General features: G+C 33.9%; 1 protein-coding gene across 1 annotated transcript; it reads right to left on the bottom strand.

Moving 5' to 3' along the window:
- Positions 1-1,762: 1,762 nt before the first annotated feature.
- LOC148618668 (uncharacterized) lies at positions 1,763-2,473 on the bottom strand. Its single transcript, XM_088576864.1, has one exon. It carries the CDS (start codon positions 2,471-2,473, stop codon positions 1,763-1,765), a length of 711 nt encoding a protein of 236 aa, XP_088432990.1.
- Between the last annotated feature and the right edge of the window lie 13,458 nt (positions 2,474-15,931).

The following is a 15,931-nucleotide window of genomic DNA, read 5'->3' on the forward strand; positions in this document are numbered from 1 at the left end:
GTAAACAGTAAAATGCAGACCGGTGTTCGGATCTCTATACGTTCTACAACAGAAATTCCGGTTAGGAAAATGAAACTAGAACGAGACTTACAGACCCTATCGTTGACGTCCAATCCGGTGGTTACTTCTAGCAGACGACGACGGTGAACTCTATGTGAACTGACGTAAAAACAATCTTACCAGCGGAGTACTTCTCATTCATTTCTTCTTCTGGATTGATATATTTCAACTACTTCCGTTAATGAACAGCTGAGTGATGTGTCGTTACAAACTGAACAATTTGAGACAACCCTAGCAACTAGTTGCAAAACGATCTACATTTACGAATATATCGAAGATGTTCTCCGAATGTTTCTCTCTTTTTTGTATGTTTTTCCTCACATACTGTTTGTCTCGTATGATAAAGTAGGTTATGTTTGCGGTTCGACAAATTGTCTAAATGACTCCATGCATCGCACAGTAAATGTTTGTTGAGATTCAAGTTTCGCTTTTGGTAGACACATCTATGAGTTGTGTATTTGTAGATATGAAAAACCCTTTAGTTTACGTGAATCTCTGAGCGTTGAGTCTCGTTAGAATGAAATCTTTTTCGGGTCGGATGCGGTTGTAGATCGTTTTGTCTAAACAGATCAACAAGGAGAATTTCGAAAGGCCTGTCTGCAGCAGTTAGTAAGAGAGCAAACCAATGTCTGCCGCTGTCGATTAAACTTCGTGTATATTTCCGGAAAATATCACGGCTACGATTTTTGAATTTGTTAAAAAAGTTTTATATTTGCTGGTCCAAAGAGCAAAACGGAAAGTTATACAACAGTGTTTTTAGTTATAAAAACAACCTACAGTCGGCATTTTAATCTCCCGGGACACAATCCACAATATGACTATTAAAAATGTTGAAGCTTTGTGGTCAGACCCTAATAGATTAGACATCAACAGAAGTTAAAGATGGGACTTTTGGATTATTCAACTCAACACTCAGACCATTAGGAATTAGCTGCTTGAATGGTTCAAAGTATCAGTGTCAAAACTCCATTTAATCGGGTTTACAAAATGTTATTTGAATCAATGAAGTGTGTCGAAAGCACTAAACAGTTGAAGAAGTAAGGTTTTTGGGACAGTGCAGTTTTTCCCACAGCTAAAATTGAAGGATTTTCATAATTAATAGGTTGTTAAATGAACAAAGTAGCTGTAGCAGTGGCATGTTTTAAATGGATAAAAATCATATTTATAATTATTATCAATTGCTTTTCATTAGTGTGAGCTTTTATTTATTTGTTTTTGTTTTGTTTTATTTGTTGAGATTTTTTGCAGGGTAGTATATTACACTCAGGTGCCAAAAGTTTGTCAACTTTTTTTCAAGATGGCGTTATTGTAAACAACAAACGTCACAATAAAAATTAAAAATCATACCTTTATTTATGACATAAAACTTCAATATTTTGTAATAAATCCTTTAGACATTAACACTTGTCGGCAACGTTTTGGCAATGTTCCGTATAGGCTCTGCAGGTATGTTACACTGATCTTATTCCAGGCCTTCCGAAGTTCGCGTTTTAGGTCCTCCGTGTCTTTAATGTGAAAAATGTTTCTTTTTATGAGATTTTTCAAGACCAGCCAAACATTCTCAATCGGATTTAAGTCCGGGCTCTGTGGTGGCCAGAAAAACGGTTGAATTCCATTTCGCTGCTTCCAAGCTTCGGTTTCTCGGGACCTGTGCACGGGACAGTTATCATCCATAAACTGAAAGTCATTATTCGGAAAGTGTTTATATAATGATAACAGGCCATAAAAAGTCATCTAAAATCTTGATATATTTCTCCGAATTCATATTTCCGTCAACGAATGCAAGCAGTCCTCGTCCGAAGTAAGTTATAGTACCCCAAACCATAAGCTTCAGACTACGAGTCGGGCCCTGATTCAGATATCCAAGACAATAACCACGCCATTTTTCGTTTTGTTTTCTCCATACCTTCACTTTACCATCCGGTTTTATAACAACAGTCATCTCATCACTGAAAATAACTCTCTTCCAGTTACGGTTAGCTGTCCAATGTAGTTTTCCACGACAGAATTGTAGGCGTTTCTTTCTGCTAACCTCGCGTACTCCAACTTTTTTCGCTACTGTCTTCCTATTATACCCAAGCCTCTTCAATTCACGTTGAACTGTTCTACGAGACAGTTTCACAGGTGTATCACTATTAAGTTCCGCTGTTATGTCGTTCAAAGTTTTCCGGCGGCCTTTCTTTACAATCCTTGTCAATGCGTTTTCTCCGCGAACTGTCAAAAGTTTGGGATGTCCTTTCCTTGGTGCGTTTTCGTTGTTTCCATGTTCTCTATACCTCTTCAAAACTTTGGAAACTGTAGACTTATGTATCTCTAAGATTTCTGCCACTTTAGACGACTTAAGTCCACTCCTAACCATAGATAGAATGGTTTCTTTGGTTTGAACATCAAGATCTTTACCTCTCTTCCCCATGTTTACAAACACGCGAATAATGACGTAACAAAGAAAATGACGTCATTTTTGACCCAGTCGCCGTAAAAGTTACTTATTTTACTATTTTTAAACCAACAATTACAAAGTTGACATGCATTGACATTGTCACTATCGGTATCGGAAAAATTAAAAGGGGGCGTGGCCGGACTAGCATACATGTGAAAGTTGACAAACTTGGCACCTGAGTGTAGCTTCCAACGGTAATTATTACCTCCGTATCGTTAATTACGTTGACTGCCATCTTATCTTCAAAATAATAAGAGATCATTGCTTAATGAAAATTCATAAAATATGCGCAAATATGTACATTATCCGTATCATGCTCTTTCAAATGTCACAAAATCGTTGCATAAATTTACTAGTCGTGCAGATATCTTGCTATATTTTTCCTTAAAGATTATCTTTTCATGAATTTACTTATTGAGTACCAAAATGTTTTCTAAGCTTTGCCCAGTAAAATTAAATTTTCATTTAATGACTTAAAATGACTTTGACATGTCCAAGGAACATCCTATGATACGTTTGTTCTAAGTCGTGTTCTCGAAGCTCTTTTAACTTAGGATACATCACATTTTTAGTCTTAACTTTAGGACAACATATTAGGTGTATTAAGATCATCCTATCGTCATCCTATTTTAGGACACTTCTCAGACTGTAATTTGTAAACAAATATGGCAGCGGCTTTTGTGTACATGAGGTGAAGATACCTGCATAGTCTTAATAGACTGTTTACAGACTACAACAACTCTTTAGATGACATAGGTATCAAATGTAGGCACCGTCTGTCACGTCCATTCATTCTTAATTTGTGTAAGTATGAAATTCGTAACGAAATTTATCAGTTGGCTTCGTCATCAATCAAAAACAAAGACTCTAACGATTTGAAATTTCGCACTTAAGATATGTTTAAGATGTCCTAACATAAGATGCGTCTGCGATAGATTCGTGGCACAACATAAGAATGTCCCATGATGATTCTTAGTCGGTCCTAAAATTGACCCAAGGAAATGTCTTAAAACGAATTTTTGGTAAGTACATGAACAACACCAAGGATTTTAACCGGAATCTTTTTATACAGCAAACAGAAACTCCCTAACGGCTGTCCAAAATACAGTTATCCTTTATTACTAACCAAAGAGATGACATATGATTCCTTTTGTTTTTATTACACATTTGTTTAAAGACGCCTATAAGACTTAGATTTTAGTACCGATTTCTGAGGACAGCTACAATGTTGTTACAATAATAAAAAGGGGGAATTACAGTTAAATAACATAATGAAAAAAAAAAATTTCAAAAAAATTAATTCATCTAAAAAGATATACAATGTAGCATGACAGAGGGAAACGGACCCTTCATTTAGGCCAAATTTTAATCATTCATTCATTCAAAAAAAATATGTCCCCGTGCAGGTCCGGGTATTAAAAGAATAGGCCTGTAGCAGCTCTAAGCTTGTAAAAGGCGACTAAATAGTGCTCAGAACCCTAGCCGGGATGTGTGCCCCAGGTGGTGGAATGGGGTACCCCTGGCGTGTTACATGCTGGGGTTGTCAGGCTATAATACGGAAAACCTGACCGCAAACCATAGAACCATAGTGGTGCACCGTGTTGGGAAAGATGCCACGTTCCTCGCACGTTAAAGAACCCTACTGTGGTATTCTCCCGGAGTAGGAACCATAGGGCTCCGCCACAGGAGGTTAAATTGCCCGACCCTACCCACCTCTCCCTATTTCCAGTGGCAATCAAAATTTGTCGACCCCATTGTCCTTGTGTCCCATCCCTTTTTCATTTCATGTTTATTTTATCATCTATTTCATGTTCATCGTCTGAATATAGCTGAAATATTGCTGCTCGGGCGTTAAACCCCAACAAACAAAAACAAACAAACAAACAAAATTTCAACAATTATCCAAAGACGATTCACAAAAAGGTCCCACTCTTACAGTATGTAATTCGTAGGCTTTTTATTCATTTGCTCGACATTAACCTCTGAAGTTCCTTATAAACTATAAACTTTAATGTACTGTATTTGACGTATATATTTTTTAATTAGATTTAGATTTTTTTTTTATTCAATCCTCCCTTTTTTTTCTTTAATGTAACAAATACAAGGAGCTATCCTTGAATCAAATAAACAGAACCAAATTCCTTCTAATTGTTTTTAGTTATTTTTGGTAATATGTATTTTTAATATTGGAAAAAAATGGTCTAAAAATACTTATTACGGAGATCCAAGTTTACCATGAAAGTTTTTAACATTGCTGAAATCCTGAAATTTTTTATAGATTTCTCATACCTCACTTGTCTTTTTACCGTAACTCATGTTTTTCAAAACCCATTCTATTTATCAAAACATTCTGTAACAATCATAAAAATTTATAAATAAAAGTGACGTGACTTAAGGACATAATTCGTAAACGATACACAAAAATCCCCAAAAGAACTAGTGACATTTTCCATTTATCATAAATTTAAAAATTTTAAAACCCAATTGATGTAATATATATATTTAGATGTTATTTTCTTATTATTGTTAAACGTCACTTGGTCGTTCGACCTAATAACTTATAACAATAAATATACATTTGGGAACTGAGAAAAGTTTCCAGAAAAAAGTATCATTATACGTTATGAATTTATCAGAAAAAGTATAACGTACTGAACCTTTTTGTCATTCACCTCGGTGAGTACTATAATTATAGATTGATATGAGTTTTGTTGAATCCGAGTCTTGAAAACGTTTCAACTGACGTTATAATTAATGAAGCTTCGAAGTGCATGGCAAAATTGGATACATGGCAATAAATTAAATAAGAAGTTGTCCAGCAATTTTGACTCAAGAAAACTTTGATAGGACTTATCATAAGGATCATTTCAGTAAATGAAAGTCTAAATCTATCATAGTTTTCAAGACATTGGCTGAAAACTGAAAAAAATCTGTCATTTCCCCCTGTCAAGGGCAATAACTCTTATAAGAAAGCGTCTGACAAATTTTATGCCAGAAGACTTTTGTAGTCCTAAAAATAAGGATCATTTCAGCTATTGAAAGAATTTGGCTGAACCTAACGGTTTTGGAGATATATGCGAAAAACTACTGTCTGACCCCTTGTTTTACTTTTAGTAACAGTGGCCATGTTTTTCGGCGGATCGAAAACACCCTAAAACATCCTTCAATTCTATGCAGGATACCCCAAGGAACACTTATACCGAGTTTTGTTTCAATTGGTAAAATAGTGTCAGACGATAAGATTTTTGAAAGAAATAACATTAAAAATAGCATAAAACTTTGAAAAAGAGCAATAACTCCAACATGGCTGAATAGATTAAAATGAAAATTTGACTGCAGATAGATCTCATCATGCTGAACACTTTTGCCTCTTTCGGAATGGGCTAAACATAACCATTTTGGAGATATATGCGAAAAACTATTGTCTGACCCCTATGATCTATTTTTAGTAACGGCGGCGATGCTTTTCAACGGATCAAAAATCCCCACAACAGTTTTATGCATGATACCCCAAGAAACATTCATACAAAGTTTGGTTCCCATTGCTCAGAGAGTGTCAGAGGAGAAGATTTTTGAAAGAAATAACATTAAAAATAGCAGAAAAAAAAACGTCGAAAAAGGGCTATAACTCCAACGTGGCTATACAGATTAGAATGAAAATTTGACCGCAGATAGATCTCATCATGTTGAACACTTTTACCTGGTCAAGATTGGCCTTACCTAACCGTTTTGGAGATATATGCGAAAAATTACTGTCTGACCCCTATGTTCTATTTTAGTAACGGCGGCCATGTTTTCGACGGAACAAAAATCCCTACATTAGTTTTATGGAGAATACCCCAAGGAACGTTCATACCAAGTTTGGTTCCAATTGGTCAAGTAGTGTCGGAGGAGAAGATTTTTTGAAAGAAATAATATAAAAAATAGCAAAAAACGTTGAAAAAGGGCAATAACTCCAACATGGTTTAATAGATTAAATTGAAAATTAGACCGTAGATAGATCTCATCATGCTGAACACTTTTACTTCGTCAAAATTTGGCTAAACCTAACCGTTTTGGAGATATATGCAAAAAACTACTGTCTGATCCCTATGTTCTATTTTTAGTAACGGCGGCCATGCTTTTCGACGGATCAAAAATCCCCACATCAGTTCTATGCAGGATACCCCAAGGAACATTCATACTAAGTTTGCTTCCAATTTGTCAAGTAGTGTCAGAGGAGAATGGTTTTGAAAAATTGTTAACGACGACGACGACGGACGTCATTTTGAAATAATTTGTCCTAAATAATAAAGTGTTTAAATTCTCACATAAAATATTTCTGTTTAAATAGACTAAAAATAGATTCTATAAAGTTTATTTTTGTCCAGTACTTTATTTTTTTCCAATAAATCCAATTCTAGCATATTTCTATTTATTTAGTGGAAATGTATTGTATCCCTTATGGCTCCCCATACTTGTTTAATCTATGAACCGGAAATGCACGGATTTGGGGTAGGACAATAATAATGGTGGATGATTGATATTCGATTTTCAGTCACCGGTGTAATAATTAAATCAAAGACATGCGCATAACATAATTTACCGAAGTGGAAAGTAGAATGTCCGAATTTTATTTTTATGAATAATGTTAGCGTCGTCTGGTCAAATCGGTAACTCGATCGGAAGAATATTATTTTGACCAACGGAATGGGGGTACCCCAGTATAAATGAACACTATACTCGGAGTTGCTGTTTTTGCTACTATGTGTATTTTGCCTCTTCACAAAAAGTTTATTTTAAAGTAATTATTGTGTTTTTTAAATGTGAGAATTAATGATTTTATAAATTAATATTATATTGAAATTTAATAGTTTTCTCAAGATAATGCGTTTCAGTTTTACAAAAATATATGGGCGATTTTTTAATGTTTACGGCGTTTTTGAGATGGTCCCTCTAAACAGATCTGTTGGATTAGGGGTTACAATATCGAGTGTACAGCTTATTTTTCCAATCGTAACCACTCGGCCTTTTTCTTGCGAAGAAGGATTCATATTAAGAAAATGAACGACTCGCAATCTCCTCAACAGGGTTAGCTTTTTTAAAAAAGGCTTGCTGTCGTTGAAGCTTCTTATTTTTATATTTGAAGTATATCAATGAAAATTCAGTAAAGATTTGGCATTTTATTTTCTGGTGGTTGAATATTATTTTCGTGATGTTTGCTATATGCATACGATTATTTATATTATATTAATGTAAAGTAAAGTGCTAGAACTGTATTTTTAGAATGTAGTAATGTTGACTTGATCTTTTTAATGTGCAATGCCTGACCTTTGATATAAAGTTCAGATTTTGACCATGACCTTAAAGCTTATTCATGACACATCTTGATTTGGTAGTGAACAATCATGCCGTAAATGAATACTGTCATATACAAAATTTTTAAAAAAGTATTTCAAGGACATGTTTGGAGTCTGGACCTAAAATTCAGTATAGGAGCTATTTTTTCTTTTAAAGGATTGTCTTAATAGTTGAACATTCGACAGTTTATTCTAGATATATCTATGATGTTTGTTTACAGTCATACCAAGTACCATTTATTAAATTGTAAAAAAAAAAATACATTTTATAGCCATTATTGTAATGTAACGACTGTAAACATATAGAGATCAAGACTTATTTTTTTCTGCGGGAAAAGTTGTCAGGATGATGACCGTTAAACCTTTCTAAATAAAAAAGTCAGAAGGAAAATCAAACACCTGGTACCCTCTTTTTACGTTACTTTCCCCAGTCCGATGAAACGATATCCAATGAAAAATACCCGACCAAAACTATTATCCAATGAAGTATTAGGATCGTTGATTTTTATCCAATTGCTGTGACGTCTTTTTTGTATTGCGACGTACACTGTTCAATAATTGTTACATGTAAAAAGAAGTGTGCTTATTTAATTTTTTACGTAAAATAAAACACACGACATGTTTTATTATTTAATTATCCGATTCGATATTAATTTTTCGTACGTTTTGGTCAATTGAAATGATCAGATTACATCCTGATATGGTAAATAGTTTGGCATCAAACATTTAAAAATGATTTGAAGGAAATTTTATCCTATGAGAAAAATGTTAGGAATTATGAAAACAAATTTCATGATGCGCAAATAAAGTAAAACACCCTCACTAAAACAGAAAGCCAACAAACCTACAAGCAAAAAAAGTCAGTAGCACCCCCTCCCGGAAATCATATTGTGGAAGCTTATAAAGTGAATCTTTCCTATTTGGTTTGATATCTCTAATGTAGATGTATGTTGATATTTCCGAATACATGTACTCGTTTCGGAATTTTACAAGGTATGTTGCTAAACATAAAACATTGCTAAACATTTCGAGAAAACAAAACCTTGGCAAATCTCCCTCTTTGAGGAAATTTGAGAGCGAAATCTCCCGTTTTTATTATACAACGAAAAAAAAGCTTGCAGTCATATAATGTTATAGCGCAGTCGTCGTCCGCGTCGTGGTCGTGGTCGTGGTCTGGGAACACTTTGTTTCCGTGCGATAACTTTAGTTGTAATTGACAATTGTTCTGAAATGTTGATATGATTTTACCAACAACTCAGAAGATTCCTATTTAATTTGGACTTTGTTGCCCCTGCCGTTTTAGTAAAAGGGGCCAAAAAGGGTAAAAATACATATTTTATTGAAACCCTTGTAGATCGGTTTCTTTTCGATTTTAAATTTTCTATTTTTAATGTGTTCTTTATCTAATTCGGCTACACAAATGTACAGCAGATTTTATGTGTTTTGGACCGTTTTCAAGTTATAGGGGTCAAAGTTGGGCAACGCCTAAAAACATTTTCATAACTTTTTTTTGGTCCGATTTCGATTTTTTTTATTTCATTTTTCATTGGATTCCTCATTAATAAACCTGCCTGCATTTTTCAATCAGATTTCGGATATCTCTTACGGGTTTTCGAGTTGTAAGGGTCATAAAGGCCACACCAGAAAAAAATCACTTTTTTGTTTTGTTTTTGGTCCGATTTGAAAAACATAAATCAAAAAAATATTTTTGCAATATTTGTACACCTTATTATATCTTATAGCTAAAATAATTGTCAAGAGATAATTAAATGATCATGAAATACGTTGATTTTGCAATATTTCACTAGCGAAAGTGCAAGCGCGTGTCTACACATTTCAAAATACTTTGATGCAGGCACGCTGATTAACTAGGACATCGTTGCTCACTCAAAGCTAACGAAAAAAGCTTTTGATAAAGACTGGGTAGCAGTTTAGTTTAGTTTAAACATAAATTATTTGCAAATAAACAAATTTGGATTATACACGAGTTATTCCAACTCACATGGTCTTCTCCATACATGGAATATAACACAATAAATTATTGAACAAATAACGACAAGTGTATTGTACAGAAATTGATAATTTAAGTTTTTACAACAGTAGGTCCAAATCACAAAAAAGAAAAAAATCATAACTGGTGTAAAACGTTAATAAGTAATAAAAAATAAGAAAATTGCCAAAGGTATTTTGATCAGTCTAAACAGAATCGACCTGAGTGCTGAATAAAATGTTGTATTGTTTTAAAGTTTTCATCATTGCTGGTGTTATCAAGTATTGCGCTACTAAATAAAATCATTGTTATTCGATCTTCACCAGTATCCGGAGGATTGTCTATGTATAATCTGCGTTAATCTACATACAAAGGACATTCTAGAAAGAAATTAATACTATCCTCAAAAAGGCAGCCACAGGTGCATTTATGGTCAGGCACCAAACCCAATCTGAACAGATCAGCTTTGAGTGTACTACTCGTGTGACGTAGTCTTGTATGCAAAATATTAAGCTTTCGAATTCCATTATAATAATATGAAGGTGGTTTGAACACGAGCTTCTGATTTCTCAGTAATTGTTTGAAATTATCCAAGGTTGGCACCTGTCTCATTCGTAGGTCTAAGCTATTCCACAATCGTATAGCAGATGGAAAGAATGACTTCGAAAAAGTTTCAATACGAGTTTGAGGATAAACATAGTTGGCCTCATTTCTCAAATAATATTGATTGGTTGTGCCTACAATAGGTGTTAAACAGTCTTTTAGATATGCTGGTACCTTACTATTGTGTACTCTATGGAATAGAGACAGTTTACGTCTTCGTCGACGATCTGTTAATGTCTCCCAACCAGTTTCAAAATATAAAGATTCAATACTGGCATATCTTGGAAGACCGGTTACAATTCTGGCAGCTTCATTTTGTATTTTATCTAATTTATTTGCACATTCTGCAGAACATCCATCCCACAGTTCACAAGAATATTCCAGTAATTTTAAAATATAAATATGATATATCTTATTCAAATTTGATCTGTTCAGAGTGAACTTGAGCTTTCACAGAACAACTAACTGTCTTGTTGCATTCAGGCATATATAATCAATATGGGTTGATCGCTTACAATCCGAAGACAATACTACTCCTAAATGCTTGTGAGTATCAACCATCTCTACTCGTTGATCATTAAATTTAATATTGATTGGTTGTTCTTTTTCTTGGTTTGTAAAATATACAGCCTTGGTTTTGGCAGGGTTGAAGTCTACCCTCCAGTCTTCAGATAATTTTTGTAGTTTATCAAGGTCAGAGTTAATGGTATGCTCTATTGTTGAATGATTCTGTGACGAACAGCCTAGTGAGGTATCGTCAGCAAATTATCTGGTAAAACTATTCAAATCATCAGATATATCATTTATGAAGATCAAAAATAGTAAGGATCCAAGAACAGAACCTTGCGGAACTCCCGCTTTGATAAAAGACTCAGATGACATAGAATTGTTAACAAAGACTTTCTGTCGTCTTTTGTATAATAGCTTTGAAGCCATAAAAGTACGTTATGATTAATTCCATATGATCTAAGCTTTACTATTAATCCCTTATGCCATACCATATCAAATGCCTTCGAAATATTACAGTACACTACACAAGTATTATATCTCTTGTTTAGAGCTTCACATATGATAAATCTCAGGCAGTTGATGGAATGTGCTGTGCCCAGCCATGAAACATGACTGAAATTTATAGAGCAATGAGTTTGAAATTAGATAGTTGTAAAGGTACTTGTATACTACTCTCTCAAAGACCTTTACGACGCAGCTTAATAACGCAATCGGTCGATAATTAGATGCAGTACAAGCTGGCATTAATTTTCTTGAAAAAATTGTCATTTCTTTAAATTTAGATGAATTGAGATATTTTATACCATGATCCAGCTACATATAAATACCAGCACCAATAAACATAAAATATTAGTTTTCATTTAAATCTAGCAATTTGTCTCAAATTGTTGCTAGCTTGCACCGCATTATTCATTTAGGAACAGAAATATATGAATTTCAGACGTCTAATCTTGTTTTTGGCAGCTGTAGATTTATTCTAAAATATGTTGTTTTATATTTTTGTTGTTAATGTTACATAGAAGTTATAAAACATGTATTCCTAAGTTTGACTTGTGCTTGTGTGTCATATACATATAAAGATGCATTTAGCAATGTTTCAGTGCTAAATTTAATGTATTATTAAAACTATGAATGAAGTCATTTCATTAACGAATGTCCTAGATATTGACTTTAGCAGTACTTTAAGTCTCTGAGGTATCTTCAAATGCAATTGTGTAGCCCGATGATCACTGATAGTTCTGTCAGCATCAACGACGTCAGCAAGCTGCACATCACAATTAGGAGATACTAGAACTGGCTCTAGAAGAGTTCTCTGCCCATTAACATCATAACGCGTTCCCTCATTTATATAATTAGGAATGTTAAAGATCTCAAAGATGTCCTTCAATATGTTCTTATTCTCCGATAATAAATTCAAGTTAAGATCACCAGTGATAACAATATTTGGCGTGTAATTCAAGGCCTGTTCAATTGATTTTGGAAGTGTTCCCAAAAGGGACTTGTAGTTCCATGTATTCGATAGACAGCACGTAGTAGCAACTTCAAACGAGGAAAGATAACTTCGAGCCATATAAGCTCTCCGTTCGGAAATTCTAGATCATCACGATGTAAGATCATCCGCAATATATACTAAGACAGCGCTCCCATGGCAATTTCGATCTTTGCGGATAGGGTTGTTAGAAAAACCGGTCATATGAATATCATCAGATGGGATTGTTCCATCTAAGTGAGTTTCGGCGACCATATTGTTCAAGCTCTTCAATTTGATCTTCTAGTTTGTAAACATAATCTGTGAGGCTTTTATTTTGATCCTCATCCTGCTCAATAACTTTAGATAATTCCGTGATACGCTCATCTTGTTTTACTAATTTATTTTCGTATTTTGACACTGCATCGCTTACAGCTTTTCCTACGATTGGCTCAATTATATCCGTTACAGCTGCTTTCTCTGCCATTTTAGCTACCAATGAATTTATGAATTTTGGGCTTGAAAGCACTTCATTAGGGGTGGTATTTATCAATTCGCTGATGTTACACTTTTCCCGTATTGATTTGAATGTAACCGGTTCATTTGATGACCCTAGCTGACTTACACGGGACAGGTCCGGAGCCAAGCTACCCAACGGGGATTGTAATGGATGACTGTGTGGTGGACTATCAACATTTAGACTCAGTGCTTGTCGTTTACAGACGTTGTTAGTTCCATCACTCTTATTGGATGACATTACAATTTTCTGTTTGAATGTTTGTTTACGTTTAAGCGGTCTGTTCGATCAATATTCAGAAGTGTAAACACGGGTCAAATATTCTTTTTTTACAAGTACTAGCCTTTACAAGTCAGTCTGATTAAATTTACCAGTTTTTTATGTTTTCTATGAATATTCAGTCAGTGACACATTTTTGCGATGATAAGCATAAAATATAACATGTACATTTACCGAACGTTTCTTTGGAGTTTTACTTAGCTGTTTACACCTGTCGCCATCTTGTCCAATTATCCAACTGGGTAGCACGCAACGTGTAGAAAACTTATAAGTAAAAGACAACGTGACATCACAACGTACGTGCGTATTTATGTACTATTAGACAATAAAACTCTAACAAAACTCTAATAGGTAGAAATACTATTCGTTGTTATATTTTACAACCGTAAGCAAGAAAGTAGCCAATGGCCAACATCGAAAAAAAAAAGATTTGTGACTTAATTGAAATACGGACAAAAAGGCTTTTCACAAAAAGACTGATTAAACATTTTATATTAATTTTCATTGGGGTTATGTAATAAATTGTCATTATAGTTAATAAAAGTCCCGATTAAAAAAAGCTGTTCGCATAACTTTAAAAAAAATGTCTAACATTTTGTCTACAAATCGGTTTCTTTCCATTTTTAAAATGTCCACATCAAAGGGGAGACATCTGTGATATTGTAATACGCTTTAATCTGATCATTACGTCATGAAAAATAGATCGTCTGCAGCACGAACTGCTCTTTCCAAAAATGTTTTTTTTTTTTTTTTTATCAAAATACGCAAAGAAACAACTTAGATATATTGGTGAAATTGGAAGCAAGCATTTCTTAATGTTACCCGTCCACATATGAAAATGGACGTTCTTGTGATCTAATAATGCTTTCCTCTACAATTAACGGCATCTTTCAAAGACTTATTATTGTAATTCTAAAACAACAACCATTTTCGATCATTTTAATATATATATTGCCTTTGATAACTCCACATTCTAGCAGCAATATTTCGGTTTAAGTAACCAGCCCCGTTTCAATCGAATGTGACACCAACAACGTACGCAACGTCTGTACACTATTGTCGATTTCCGTTTTCCGTGACAGGTCGGAAGCAATCAATTTTAGGAATGAAAGACGGAAATTATTAGTACTGGAGGAATGGTATTTGGTCAGTGCATGCATCTTGGGTTGTTAGCAACATCCATACAAAAAATAATGTCGCATTGATACACATCTTCAGGAACTATTCTGTTAAAAGTTTCAGTTAAAATCACCGGAACTTTAAGTATTGGAAGGATGAAAATTTGTTAGTGCATTAATGTATGGTACTAAGCAACATCCCTACCAGATAGAGATAATCTGGACTAATTATACATTTTTCTGCATGATTTACTTTGGCAAAGGTGCATATCTTAGTAACTACAAGTATAAAGATTTGATCTATTGGGACAGCAACATTCACACTCTATATTTCCACTTATTATGTTAATCAAAGAACTGAAATGAATAGACCCTACGATACCATTAAAATAAGTTTAAAAGTACTAATACTTCAAACTTTTCAACTTCCAAATACAGTCTAATTTAAATCTCGAAAACTATTTCTATTAATTTTCCTTTCTTATAAATTTGAAGTTTCCCTCAAATATGCCACATGAATGACCTCAGCTTTTTTAAAAAGTTCATCTTGTTTTAAATAAATAATTGATCTGTTTTGTAAATGATTAAATAGTAATAAACGTACAGTAATCTATTGAAATAAACATGACCACATGCAAATTAAATGTGAGGAGAAATGGTGTAATACAAAAATACATATAGACCCAAAGTAACAATGTACAAGGTGAGTGTAGAAATAATTCACCAAGGGTTCAGGCTTCCTCGCACCGGATGAAAGCGGTAATAGTCAGATAGAGTTTTAAACACACAGCTAAAATTAAGGTTTTCTCTGATAACCTAATTTACACTCTTTTCAATATTTCTTCAAAGCTACTATATAAAGTTGACTGTTTGCATACATTTTGTGTTATTAAGAAAAAAATGGAAACCTTTATCAAACTCATATGATTTTAGTAGAATATAATCATCAACTTTAAATCATATACATTTAACGTCACCGGCAAACGACGCATGCACCTAATATAAAGTCTTTTAAGAGTGCACTTAGAGTGAATTTTTAGGACAAAGTACACATTACAATTTAAAGTTTCTGACTTTCCCCCATAAACTCAATTGTGCAAAAAAATCTTGGGTATTTTCACATCTCTATTAATTTTGACAGAGAAAAATTTGCTATAATATCAGTTACAGCTTCACACGCTTCATCCTTTTCTATTGTGCCTAGTCACTTCTATTTTGAAAATTTCCCGGTCATAGGATACACACCTATACAAGTCTTTTCATCGTTGTCTTTTTATGCGCAAAATGTCATTCAAAAACACCTGTTAATTTGAATTCAGATACAGATGTAGAAAAAAAGTAAGTAAATAATGATGGTGTAATAAGGTAAAGGTAGATGCATACCTACATCTACCAGGAAGATTCAACATCCAATGATTATTATGTACTAAATTACATGGAACAGGAAGAAGTTTGGACTTTTATTTATATTCATTTATTAAAATGAACCATCCTCTTAAAGTTGGGTATCAAGAAGTATTTAATCTAAAGTGTTTATACCAATTCAGAAAACATGCGTTTTATCGTTAAAAAAGTAGGGATAAGGGCATGGGTATTAACAGGAATAC

This window comes from Perna viridis, chromosome 4 (assembly GCF_037379345.1).
Source record: "Perna viridis isolate PV_CMFRI_1.1 ecotype Kerala chromosome 4, ASM3737934v1, whole genome shotgun sequence".
NCBI lineage: Eukaryota > Metazoa > Mollusca > Bivalvia > Mytilida > Mytilidae > Perna > Perna viridis.